The following is a 13,742-nucleotide window of genomic DNA, read 5'->3' as shown; positions in this document are numbered from 1 at the left end:
CCCGGGGTGATTGGGGTACATGATCTATGCCCATAAAACGAAATGATGGTAAAGTATGCCCTGCTTCTAGGAAGTGTCTAGCAACCGGGGTAGTGGCCGTGCCACTCAATATTGCTAATCGAATAGCTGATCGATGTCCTCTCATCCGTTCTCGGAGGTCATTGGATGTCTTTCCAATGTAAATCAGACCACATGGACATATGATCCGATATATAACATGAGTCGTGGTGCAGGTAATCTTATGACAAATCTTATATATTTTCCCAGTTCTTGGGTGAGGGAACACTTTCCCTGGAATCATATTGTTGCATGCCATGCAATTTAAACACCGGACACACCCTAGGTTTTTCTTAGGTATCTGTTCCTGTATACGTGTGAATAGGTCTGTGTGTACCAAAAAATCTCTCAAGTTCTTTCCTTTTTTGTAGCTTATCACAGGGGGTTGCTTAAACTGAGTGGGGAGGGAGGAATCCTTCCTCAGAGTTTCCCAGTTGGCCCGTATCACAGATGCCACAGCCTGAGACTGAGTGTGTAATGTCTGAGGGAAGATGAATCTATTACCTATCTCCATAGTCGGTGGCTGGATCGTCTTTGGTTCCTTGACTTTAAATAATGCCATCTGTATGGAGTATTTAGAATACCCTCTTTCGATAAACTTCTTGGACATGTTCAGTATCTGTGCATCAGCGTTCTTTGGGTCTGAGTTATTTCTGATTACCCTAGCAAACTGTGCCACCGGTAATGAGTTTTTCAAACTCTGGGGATGGAAACTAGTGGCATGTAAGATCGTATTCCGATCAGTGGGTTTTGAAAAAAGAGTGTAACCCAATTTATTTTCATCAACATAGATCCGTAGATCCAAAAAATCAATTTGCTGGTCATTCAATTGATGTGAGAATTTTATTGGTGATACAAGGTTGTTCAATCCTTCAACCATCTGCTGTAGTTTCTGTTGCCCCCCAGTCCAAATAATCAAAATATCATCGATAAAACGAAAATATCCCTGGATGTGCTATATATATATATATATATGTGCAAAAGCAATTGTATTAGCAATCACTTCAAATAACTATTATATACAAGACTGTACATAGAAAAACCATTGTATACGTTTTTATAGCCACATGTATGCTGCTTCTTGTGTATTTTTGTAAAAATAAATCATCATGAATATTACATATTTACTGTATGTATCTCAAGTGTTCTTGATTATGAGAGACAGTCTTTATAGTGGGCCAATATCCCTCTCTCCTTTATTTTCCAAAGTTCCACATTTTTAGTTAGTATTTAACTACATAACGGTGTTTAGTAATTTATATGTAAACAGAATACTATGGACATGTTCTAGACTTTCCATAGCATAAAAAAGGAGGAGACTATATTTAAAAGAAGGGGAACTACCACAACAAGAGGACAGTCATAAATTAGAGGGGCAAAGGTTTAAAAAGTATTACATTACTGAGAGGGTAGTGGATGCACGGAATGGCCTTCCAGCTGAAGTGGAAGAGGTTAACACAGTGAGAGAGTTTAAGCATGCGTGGGATAGGCATAAGGCTATCCTAGACTTAACATAAGGCCAGGGACTAATTAAAAGTATTTTGAAATATTGGGCAGACAAGATGGTTTGAATGGTTCTTATCTGCCGTCACATTCTATGTTTCTATGTTCCTAAATGGCTCCAGCATGTCATATAGCTATCTAAAACATCCAACAAAAGCCACAGCCCTGGGCACACATAGAGATTTCTCTTTGGCTATTTGAAATATTGGAAGGTAAGTTACTGTGCCTATAGAAAGCTAATAATGCTTTTCTTACAACAATGCTGACATCAATTATGCTACAATTCAGATTTTACTATATGGAGTCCATATCAGATACCGCTAGGTAAAGACGTTCTTGTTTGGGTCTCCTTACCACTGGCCACCTTAAGTTTCAGAATCACATTGTATGACACAGATAGCTGTAAAAATGAAGATGTATGTAATACACAGTAAGGGTTATTCCATAAGAATATAAAGTCAATTTCAAATTTAGGCCACACTAATGGAATAACTGAAAATACTGAAATTATGTTAAGTATTCAGACTATTTTGGTATAATATTTGAAATTTCTTTAACTAAAATATGATTTATTGGAGCATACACAGCAATCACCATGCTAAATGGATGCTATGTATAGAGAAACACTAAATCCAAAGCTTCTGTGGCATGATGCTGTAAATGTGAAGACTTAAAGGGACACTATAGTTACCAGAACTACTACAGCTTAATGCAGTTGTTCTGGTGAGTAAAGCCTGTCCATGCAGCATTTTTGCTGTAAACACAGCCTTTTTAGGGAAAAGGCAGTGTTTATATTACTGCCTAGGAACACCTCTAGTGTTTCCTGGGTCAGTGCTGTAACGTTCAGCATCTCCTCACTCTGCATGGAGATTCTGAACTTTCCAATAGAGATGCATTGCCCTGCAATACCTTTAGGAAATCATTGGATTGGCTGAGATGATTAATTCTGATGATGTCAGCCAAGGAGGTGCATGGGGGGCAGTGCCATCACCGACGGATTGAGGGGCGTGGCCATGGAGATAAGGTAAGCTTTCTTCCTTTTTTTTTTTATTCTTTATTTTTGTTGTGCGGGGGGTTACCGACATATCAACATACGCCACAACAGCGTGTCACAGTTTGTACATAGAATAAACACTGGCGTGAGGGTTCGCACATTTTTGTAAATTTGGTAAGTTCAACTAAACAATTATTCCAACAGAGTGAGAGGTAGCTAGGAAGGCTAGCATATTTAAGTATAATTATGAAAGTAGCATAAGTAAACGTTGCTTACATAAAACATCATAGGAGAACACGTTTAAGTTCGCTTTAGGTTTGGTTTTGATGTAGTACACTCTGCATGCCCTCTGAACCAAATGTTAAGTGTGGCTGGCCGTTAGGTGTCGTTATATCAAATGCATGTAGTTTTTTGTTTGGGTTAAGCCTAATTAAATGAAGGCAAATACAGGTGTGTGGTTAAATGTTATACAAGTTATGGAAGTCAGAGCCACAACAATAAACATACAAAGATGAAACAAAAAGATGTGGCAGAGATAAAGCTATACTTGCTTTTTCTAACTTAACTGGATTTATTGAGTCTCTCATACTTGGACTGCTTTGTTAAACTAATATAATAAGGAAACCATATCTGAATAAAAAGTTAACTTGGCAACATGTGGGCAGCCGTGGCTGCTGGTGTCAGGGAGGAATAAGCAGGATAACCTTGCAACACTAGCTATGCAGGTTGGACATTGTAATGCTATTGAGCGAGCTTAGTCTAAAAGTGGCAGTGTCGCTAGTATTACAGGCTAGGTCGTCTAATTACATAGTTTACCAAGTTGAAGCGATCAAGTCCAATGAGACTCACTGAGTGCCTACTTAGTCGTCTAGAAAGCAATGTCCCGGTGTGGATAGCCATTAGAGGTTCCTAAATGGTATCCGCACGGACAGAACAGGCTGTGCCCCAAAGTGTTTTCGGCTGTGGGCGGCGTGAAGTGGGGCTGCGGGCCATCTGTCAGCCGATGCCCCTACTGGGGAGGCTGGCATCTCGCGCTGGTCGGGTCGGCAGGGGTTTGGTAGGTCGTAGCTGTGAGGAGTGAGCACCCCAGCCCCAGGCCGGTATGAAGGCCAGCACCTGCGGGCCACAGACACGGGATCTTGCAGTTGAGGCCGGGTCTTCCCTCTGTTGGGCGCCTTGGAGAGCTCGGATGTTTCGCCATCGCCTGCGACGGCTGGGCTTCCGGCGGTGTGGCTGGTGCCGTGGAGGTGTTCTCCGGGGGGCCTTCGGCCCAGGAAGGAGTGCGGTGTGGTCAGACTTTCCTGGCCCCTGCGACTTCACCGTGGCTGCTGAGTAAGTAGTTGTAGATGGCTGCAGCGCTTTCGGGTGGCCCCTGGCTGGAGAGTGGTTAGGTATCACTTTCTTCCCGTATATTGGGGCCCCTTGCTGGTCGGCCGTGGGTCGAGCCTCTGGATTAGGAGGCCTCCGAGGTTTGTCCTGTCGGCTTTGGGCTTTGGCGAGTGCCTGTCCGGTCGGGAGTCCCTCTAGGTCATTCTCGGGTGAGTTCCCTCGTGTGGACAGGGGAGAGTCTCTCATTCTCCTCTCCAGCTTAAGCCAGAAGGCTTCAAAGATGGCGCTGATTCTGTCGTCTGTAGTTTGCTGCGCCGCTGCCGTGGGCCCACGTGGGTGGTCCGCCATGTCGGGATCAGTCAGCTTAGCTTGCAGTTGTTGCCTTAGAGCAGGTGAACGGCCTCCCGGGACCGGGATAACCCCCGCCGGTCCATAGGGGGGAGGACATGGGCCCTTTTTCAGCCTTCCAGCCTCGTGTGGCAGCGGGAGAGCGTCCGTCTCTCCCGCGCCTGTCGGCTTCGCAGGACAAACAGAGTAATCTCTCAGGTAGCTCTGCATAGTGGGAGTCATTCGAAGCCCCTTAACGTCACCGCTGTTATGGTATTCTTATATTTCGAGTTTAGGTAGTTTGGGGGCTGTTATAGCGCAATCGTTGCCTCTGGTAGCAGGAGCTGTTCCGATTAGCGTCCGCTCTGCTTGGCGGTCAGGCCCCGCCCCCAGCTTTCTTCCTTTTAAAAACTGGGTGGGGGGGAGGGAGGTAAGTCACCTAAATGGTGGTATTAATACTATAGGGTCTGGAATACACGTGTGTGTGCCTGACACTATAGTGTTCCTTTAATAATTATAGAAAATTTTCAATTAGGAAGCACTCCTAGTTGTTGTTAGTCTGACTGCCACTAGAGGCATGTTTTGGTCAAGTTAAAACATTTGACCAGGGATAGTGTGTGCGCATCAAAACCACTTCATTAAGGTTAATTGGCTGTGGTGCATTAAAGTGTTTAAAGTATTTAACATTCACTTTGCATTTCTGTCCATTATCCTTTATCACTTAAGACCTGCAGTTCAAAGTATAGGTATATTTACCCATCAGGACAACACTAGATGAGGCTAGCAGCATGCACTATGCATTTCTACGTTACCACCAATACTATAAATGAACGTGCAGTGTGTAACTAGATGCTCACTCATTCCTTCTTTAACAGATTGAATATTCCTTTCAACAACACTTACATCAAATGGCAGAATCTCCACTGTAGTATTGTAAAGCTTATCCTCAGGATGTTCTATGTTACCGCTCCTGAAAAAAAACCTGTTGAATAAGAAAGAAAAAAATGTGATTGGTAGGCATTTGTGTGACACGACATAGATATACATTGCGCTCAAATTCAATTCCATGATAATGTGTGATTATTTCCTCAATTTTAATTAACTAGAACCCTAGGGAGTAGGTGAAGAAGCCACAATCCGGGCTGTCAGTGTCTAAGTCACATCTGGTTTTTTGGTCCATATTTGACAAATTCTAATATTACTTACAGCTGTGAAAACTGATTGGTGCAATCACTTGATTAAATAAAGGCAGGTTTTATCTGTGTCTCAAGACTTTATATAAAAAAATTTTTTTTAATTAAAATATTTGAATTTAAAAAATAAAATAACTTCTGCCCTTTCCTTTTTAACATGCCAAGTAGCTTCTTCTGTTACAATACTACTAAAAAAAACAGTTAATATTGGCCGTTGAAACAGGTAATTTTATTTAAAAAAAAAAAAAAAAACGGAAAAAAAACAGTACTGCACCAAACAAAATTGAACACTGTAATTAACTTTGTACATAAAGGGCCACTTATGACACTTAACCTGCTTTAAAGTGTGCATTCATCGCCTTGAGACAGTTACACTCAAACACTAGGTTTGCAGATAAAAAGAAATGCTGTGTTTTGAGATCACAGCTCATATATTACCCATTTTTTTATTTATTCCTTTTTGAAATTACTAATTCATTAAACATTTTAGGCCAGGACATTTTACACACAATAATGTATTTCCCCCGCAATCAACTGGTATAATAAAACTGCATTTATGATCAAGTGTTTCAAAAATCCCTCACATTATAGCATTGAATCTCCATGATGTAAATGCAGAAAAACCTTAAATTAAGTAAAAACATCCTCATTTGAAACTGCACACTAGAAACTCAGCATGTCACTTTAAATAATTTAATCCATAGACCGTGGCACAAGAAATATGACGTTCTGTCCTTTTTTTTTTTTTTTTAATTCTTTATTTTTGTTGTGCGCAATAGTAACAGTAATCCTTGGTGGGCCACAACGGCGACCCCAAGGTATAGTAACAAACATTCGCAATACAGGTTGTGGTACCCGATAAGCAGGCACATTTTTCAGATTAAAAATCAATATTACAACAATCTATCTGGAGCTCAAGTTTTCACTTCTTAACAATGGCTAGTAATTAAGACAATTTTAGTATGGGCTGTGCAACCCCAGAGACATGTCCAAGCCAGATATTAAAACAAACGCTCTAGTTTCAGACGTATGCAGTTTCAAGTATAACTGGCATGGATTAAGGATGCTTCAGGATCCCTTTATGAACAAAGCACATATGATATAAGATATGATGTTTATAACTTTAAAATAGGGGTATCCTGGAGGAGAAACAGATAACCAAAAAGGAAAAAAAAAAGGAAAACCATAAAAGCTGCCTAAAAGAATGTGACATTTAACATTAAATGATGTTCTTTTCACAAACATGCAATATAGGTTTCATGTTAACGTAAATAAGGTAGTCTGGGGTGCCCATTTCTATTATAAACAAGCTGGTCAGTGAAATATATTCTAGATGCTATAGTCTAAATTATGGTATATTGCATGAATAGTCAAGCGGTGTAATAACTTAGCAACTTCCTAACATTAAAGTAAAATGTTTGCCCTGTAGGCAGTTTGCACTGGTAGAGCAGATAAAAAAGTGAATAATTAACCAGACATATTTAAAAGGCAAGCGCTGAGCATCTTGTGAAAAGTGGTGAGTAGCTGAATGCATGTTAGGTGTAATGTGTTGTGTGTGTGTGGGCTGTATATACATGGTCTGGTTGTTGGCGGTTGAGCAAGCTATGTCTCTGTTCAGGCTGCATCAACTAGGTGAGGCAATTATGAATAATGCGTTTGCTGGGGACAGGCTAGTTATAGGCTACCGATTATATATAACGCATGCTTGTGTAGTGTGCGTATATAGCAGGTGGGGTATGCATTGCTAGTGCCAGGCATATGGGCCATTCTCAGGAAGAGTGCTAAACTCAGTAGAAAGAGAAAGCCTGGCCCAGGAGCACAGGTAAGATAACTTGGTCTGTGGACGCTGGGGTATCTGAGTGTACCTTATACAAATTAGTTGTCGTGGTAGTCACCTGAGAGTAATGCCAAGTCAGCCTTATCGCTTGTCATGAGGGAGTCATGTATTTAGGCCACAGGTGAGCGGTTATGTTGTTCGGTGTGACAGCGGTGGTCACTGTGAGTGGGTGATTTTGCGCCTTGCTGTGGCATTTTTACCGGTGCGTCGGGCTGAGCTGGTGTCAGGCGGGGGGAGATGTTAAGCAGCGGTCTGTGTACCTTCTACTTGTGTGGCGGGGAGCTATCTGCAACATGTGTTGGCATTCTGAAGTTGCACAAAGTAAAAGCATTATGCGTAAAGATAAGTAAAATCGAAAGAAAGAAAAAAAAAAAAGAAAAAAAAATCAACAGGAAGAGCTTTGAGGCAATTCGTCTATCAGACTTCTGAGTAGTCCACCTCAGTGCCGTCTGGCAACGGTTATCAGTCTGCTTTAAGTGGGTCCAGCTGTGGTCGGAACGTCTTTGGGAGTGCGTGGGACGAAAGTAGTCACTCTTTCAGGGTTCCAGCGATGTGTTGGCCCACTTGTACCCCCCGTCTCCGCGGTGTGTAAGGAGTCGTGCGGTAGTCCTATGATGGGCATCAGAGCTGCCGCTTCGTGTATGTCGTGTATCTCATGCTTGTCAGACCCATGAATTATCTGCAGCTTTCTGGCCTGTAACCATTTATATCTCAGTCCTTTCTTCTGTAAGAGTGTCGTAAGTGGCTTAAGTGACCTTCTCCAAGCCAATGTGCCCCCTGTGAGGTCTGCATAGAAGGTTAAGTCCATCGATTCGAACTTGTAGGGTGAGCAGTCCCTGGTCGCCGCTACAACAGCTTGTTTGTCTGCGTGATTCTGGAATTTTATAATTAGGTCGCGTGGTGCTGTGTTCGGCGCTTGGGCCAGTTTTGGAGCCCGAAAGAAGCCGTCCAGTTGGACATTTCTGGCCTGCTTTGGTTGTAGCAGGGCTGCCAGAAGGCGTCTCAAAACGTGTGGCAGTTCAGTAGTTGGAATGTCTTCTGGGACACCTCGTACCTTCAGATTGTTAGCCCGGCATGCATCCTCCAAGGCCGCAAAGCGGCGTTCATGTGCCGCGTTCTGGCTTTGTAGCTCTAGGACCTCTTGTTGTAGCGTTGTGATTTGGTCTGAACTAGCTCTGGTAGTGGTTTCCAGCGCACTCATGCGGCCTGTCAGGCCTTGTATGTCGGCCCGGAGCGAGGCCACGTCAGACTGGAGCGTCCTTTGCAGGTCTGCAAGGAGCGATTTTAATACCGCAGTGGTGACTGGTGAGTCGTCTCTTTTCTGAGCTACTGATGCCTGCTGCTGTGCTATGTAGAGGTCGGCCACGTCTCCCTCTGAGGAGAAATCGTCCGATAGCTCGGAGTAGGTGTCCGGGTGAGTGGCCATTTTGGGCCCTGCGGCCTCGCGTGTCTGCCTTAGGAGCTCCGCGATGTTTGGCCCTTGCCTCGGCTTATCTGGTTTCATTTTCTTTGTTTTTCGCCCCATCTTGGCCACTGGGCTCTGCTCGTTGTGGGTAGATCCCCAAATCGTAGCTTTGTTGCCCGAAATTGGTCTGCTTTTGGTCAAGTTTGCAGGAGCGCTCGTGCCATGCATCCACTCCGCTCGGTTGTTAAGCCTTCTGTCCTTTTTTTTTATCTTTTTTTTTTTTTTTATCATATCCGCTATATTACATAGTTACATAGCTGAAAAGAGACTTGCGTCCATCAAGTTCAGCCTTCTTCACATATGCTTTTGCTGTTGATCCAAAAGAAGGCAAAAAACCCAGTCTGAAGCGCTTCCAATTTTTCTTGACCCCAAAATAGCAGTCAGATGTCTCCTTGGATCACCCCACTAATTAGAAATTATATCCCTGTATGTTATGTTTTTACAAGTATTTATCCAATTGCAGTTTAAACATCTGTATAGACAAAACCACCTCTTCAGGCAAAGAATTCCATATCCTTATTGCTCTTACTGTAAAAAAAACCTTTTCTTTGCCTTAGATGAAATCTCCTTTCTTCAAGCCTAAGTGTGGGACCTCGTGTCCTATGTATATATAATGCTAGCTTAGTAGAAAGAACATTAATATGACTAACCAATACAATCCTTCCTGTGCACAATCTACCTACATCCTTCCTAAACCATGCACAATACACAATGTGAATAATTGTGACTCTATTCAAAAGCAGAAATGTCAAAAGTGTGTATGCCTGTTGCATTTAGTAAAATACAATTCTCATCACGCCATGCGTAGCCTGGGTTACAGATGTTGAATTTTTTTTATAAAACATTATTCTGAGAGCAATATATACGTATATATACATATATATGTATATATACAAAAGATAGCTTTGGCACTCACCCCTTCAATATTCAAAATGCAACTGCCTTTGGTGCTACCGACGTCCAATATATAAAAATCGATGAATGGAGCACTCAAAAGGTCTTCAATGACGTGTATTTATTGTGGCAAAATTTACAACATCGTACAAATTGTCCTGATCGACGTTTCCGCCCCTAAGGGTCTTTTTCAAGATCTTTTTTTCAGGATCTTGAAAAAGACCCTTAGGGGCCGAAACGACGATGTTGTAAATTTTGCCACAATAAATACACGTCATTGAAGACCTTTTGCGTGCTCCATTCAGCGATTTTTATGTATATGTATATATACACACACACACACACACCCATGTGCAATAAGTGTGCTAAAAAAAATCAATATATATATACATACACACACAAGAGTACTTGGCTTTCAATGGAAAAACAGCTTCCCCAATAGCTCCCTTTATATGATAGAATGTGGCAATATACAAATATGGGATACAGCTGTATATCTGAAATAAATAAAATAACACATAACACAGTGATGTACTGTAACATTTAAATCATATATTAGTTAGTTATCTATGTAATGTGTGTTTAAAAAAAAAAATATGTAGAACTTATATTTTTAGCTTCCCCTTTATTTTATTTATTTCATTGTTTTTTGGTGACTTGAAACATTCATTAAGAGAGCACATATAAAGTTCTATTGATGTATTCTCGGACAATATACTTTTATAATTAGCGTTGTGTCTATGAAAGTGAAGGGACCTAAACTATCAAACTTGCCCATGAACAACCTGGATTAGGGATACCTACTAAAGGCAGACCGGAAATACTGATGCTGCGTCTTATGATAGAGACGTCCGTGACGTCAGAGGATCGACGGAAGCCCATACCCAGAAGGAAACGCCATAAGGGAGGGAGAAAATACCATTAATCAGCTATAAAAGCCACATATCCAGGGAAAGGACTCTAAGCACTTGGAAAAAGACCTCATTAGGTCGAAACGCGTCTGCTAAGAGAATGATTGTACTTAAGGTTTGATAGTGCCAGCTTTTTATACCGTGGATTTGTTTTTTCTGTATTAGCTACACTGCTTAGACATATTTTTGGGCATTTCTTCCTTAAATATTCGCTTATTTGTTTGTTTTTTTAAATAACTTTGCAATAAATATTTTATGCTACTGGATCGTTGTGGTGCAACTATTGCAATCTCGTTTGGCCTCTATAGGCACCCTTGGGATTTATATACAGAGCCTGATACGGTTCTGCATCATGTGAGTTTGACTCCATCTGTGTGTGTGTATATAACAGTTTCACACTTTGTTGGTTTTATATTTTTTCTTGAAGGTCTACTATTGGTTTTAAGACCTCTGCTATATATCAACATAAGTATATTCATTTATTTTATGTGTGACACTTTTGGTGTTTTATTGGTACCTATTCCTTGACTCATGCCAATAGTTTCCTAATGGGAATATATTGTTTGAAAAATTACAACAATTTAGATGTACATACCTTTCTACCCTTAAAGGCTTAAAGAATCTGAAGCGAACAAAATCTCCAGCAGTTGGTGTGAAAGCCCAGAAGAAGTCTTCTCTTAGGTAAGCCTTCTCTAAGGTGAAATGTTGGTAGGTTTTCAGGCTGGTGCTAACCTCTGCTGCAGGGTTAACATGCTCTTTACGCAAGGCTTGTTTCCCAAAATCTTTGTCCTACAATTAAAAAAATAATTCACAAAACATTTGCAACAGAGGGTATTAGAAAAAGCACTCATTATAAACGGTCAGGGGGCAGCTTTGTATCACCTGCTCCTCATCTATTTCTACAGGTCATGAGGAGAGATATCTGTTCCTGCAGGGCTTATTAAAAAAAAAAAAAAAAAAAAAAGCACACAACGATTGGGTCTATAATGTAATAACCAACAGGGTCATTCATTAGAGTGAAAATGCATGGTGAATCTCAATTTTAAGGTGAGAATAGCCAAACTGCAAAAATTCTCTGTCAGCTTGCTATGCTTTCAATTCAGCAACTTAAATTTTTTTTTTATATATTCTTTATTTTTGTTGTGCAGATGGTCATAACATGGCAACAGACGCCACAACAGCGTATTCCAAGTATTACACAGATTAGACAGTGGCATGGTATACTGCACATTTTTATATTAAGTAGATAATTAAACAGTTAATTAGTCCGTGGAAAGTTAAATGAGGGTAGCTGAAATAGACGCGGTTTTCACATATATCTAAGGTATAGAGCGAGGCAACAGATGTGGGTAGAGCCCGCTATTCATTCACGTGTGAGTATGGGCGGTGAGGCCCATATGAGACTGGTGTGACAGATATGTCGGTAAAAAACACAGATGATAGGCAGGTAAGTTATGAGACATTTAGATTGGTATAGCTATTGTGACAGGGTTATACACGTTACCCTACGTCTATGTTACGGAGCACGCTGTCACGTGGTGGTAATGCATTTCCATCATTATAATAACGTAATTTAAAATTAACTTAACTTATAACAACATTTTAAACGTCGGTGGCAATAAGGGGGTTTCTTTACAGTGAGTGCATGAGCCTGGTTAGTTATCTGGGCGTACCGGTCAAAATGTGTATGCTATGCGGTGTTGGGTGGACTCACTCTTCCGGGTCAGGTGCCCAGGTACTGGTTGCCTTGCCTCTGCATTAGTAACACAGTTGCGTGGTAAAGGCCTGTCGCCTAGAGATTGAGGGGTAAAGGTTAGAGGTTCGCCTTGAGGCGCGGGTGTAATACTCTAGGCGATAAAAGGAAAGTACCCTGGCTATTTGTGTGGAATTGCTACCAGCTACATGGACATATTGCTTTCTACCTAATCCCCCTCCTGACAGATTGTTGGGTTACACAGATGTCATATTAAGCCATAGGGCCAGGCAGAAATACGTCAAAGTTAAGCTAAAAGGCAAAATAATAATAAAATAATGTTCAAGCAATACGGTGGTTACGATGATAGAGTCATGTCCGGCATGTGGAACGACCCGTGAGGCTATCAGGTCTATGGGGCATGTTAGCAGTGTCCTCCATCCGATGGCTATGAAGGGGCTTATGTCATCGATCCACTGAAACTGGGTGCTCGGATCGGGGTTCCGCAGTGTGGTTTTAAGTACTGTTCTTCGTGTCATGGATATTAGGTGTGGGCCTCTGTGATTTTTTGCTTACGGGTTCTCTTGCAGGCGGTAGTCCACAAGAGGTAGGGTGGTGGGAAAGCATGGAAGTCCAGTTGCCTTACCCTCGGGTTTGTACCGTTTGGGTAGTCAGGTCGTGGGTCCAGCTCCAGCGGTCAGCGCTTGGTCCCTGGGTACGAAGTCACGGGTAGCCCTGGGGTCCCAGCCATGAGGATATGTCGGGCCCAACGAGTCCGTTGGTAGGCCCAGTGCCTGTAATTGGCGTGATGCTTCCGGCAGGTCCCGTATGGTGACGATGGTGTCGCCTCGTGGTATCAGCAGTGAGCGAGACTGGCTCCATCGATAGCTGATGGTTTTCTTGCGTAGGAGGGAGGTGAGCGGTTGGAGTGTCCTCCGCCATGCAAGGGTTCCTCCGGACAGGTCAGCGAAGAAGGTTAAAGACATGCCTTCAAAATCATAGGGAGTTTGTCCCCTGATGGCTGCCATTACTGCTGTCTTGTCTCTGAGGGTCTGGAACCGCATTATTATGTCCCTGGAGGCTGCTGTAGGTGCCTTGATTGGCTTTGGGAGACGGAATATGCTCTCCAGTGAAATTGTTTTTGCCTGCTTCTGCGGGAGTATGGCTGTCAGGAGGCGCCTCACGAAGTGTGGGAGTTCTTCTGGCGGCACCGTCTCCCCGACCCCTCTGAGTTTTATGTTCTGCTGTCTCCATTTATCTTCCAGGGTGTCAGATCTGCTCTCATGCTTCGTGTTCTGTTTCTGGAGCTCTGCCACCTGATGTGATAGCTCTTTAATTTGCTGTGTGTGGGTTTGAGTTGTGTGTTCTATCTCTCCCAGGCGGCCTGTCAGGCCCCGCAGGTCCTCCCTGATCAAGGCCACGTCCGCCGCGATTTTATTGTGGAAATCTGCCATGATCTCCTTTATGGCCGTTAGGGTGACTGGAGCGGCGTCTGAGTCGCCCTGTGGAGGCGCTGCTCGTGCTGCTGATTGCCGCACC

General features: G+C 42.5%; 1 protein-coding gene across 2 annotated transcripts in view; it reads right to left on the bottom strand.

Moving 5' to 3' along the window:
• MGAT4B (alpha-1,3-mannosyl-glycoprotein 4-beta-N-acetylglucosaminyltransferase B) overlaps positions 1–13,742 on the bottom strand; it is a 399,376-nt gene that overhangs the window by 65,853 nt on the left and 319,781 nt on the right. Inside the window, exons 11-12 of one of the 2 annotated variants that reach the window (XR_010090437.1) lie at positions 11,104–11,299; positions 5,114–5,191 (exon numbers count right to left, since the gene is read on the bottom strand). Coding sequence is in view for 1 of the 2 variants with exons in the window: in XM_063447906.1 (XP_063303976.1) it covers positions 5,114–5,192; positions 11,106–11,299 (273 nt within the window). In the remaining variant the exon portion in view is untranslated. Of the gene's footprint in view, positions 1–5,113; positions 5,193–11,103; positions 11,300–13,742 lie in introns of both variants that reach the window. The other variant, XM_063447906.1, reaches the window with a different exon arrangement.

The sequence above is a fragment of the Pelobates fuscus genome, chromosome 3, assembly GCF_036172605.1.
Source record: "Pelobates fuscus isolate aPelFus1 chromosome 3, aPelFus1.pri, whole genome shotgun sequence".
Lineage (NCBI taxonomy): Eukaryota > Metazoa > Chordata > Amphibia > Anura > Pelobatidae > Pelobates > Pelobates fuscus.
The sequence above is the reverse complement of the archived record's forward strand: the minus strand, read 5'-3'. Positions and strand labels throughout refer to the sequence as shown.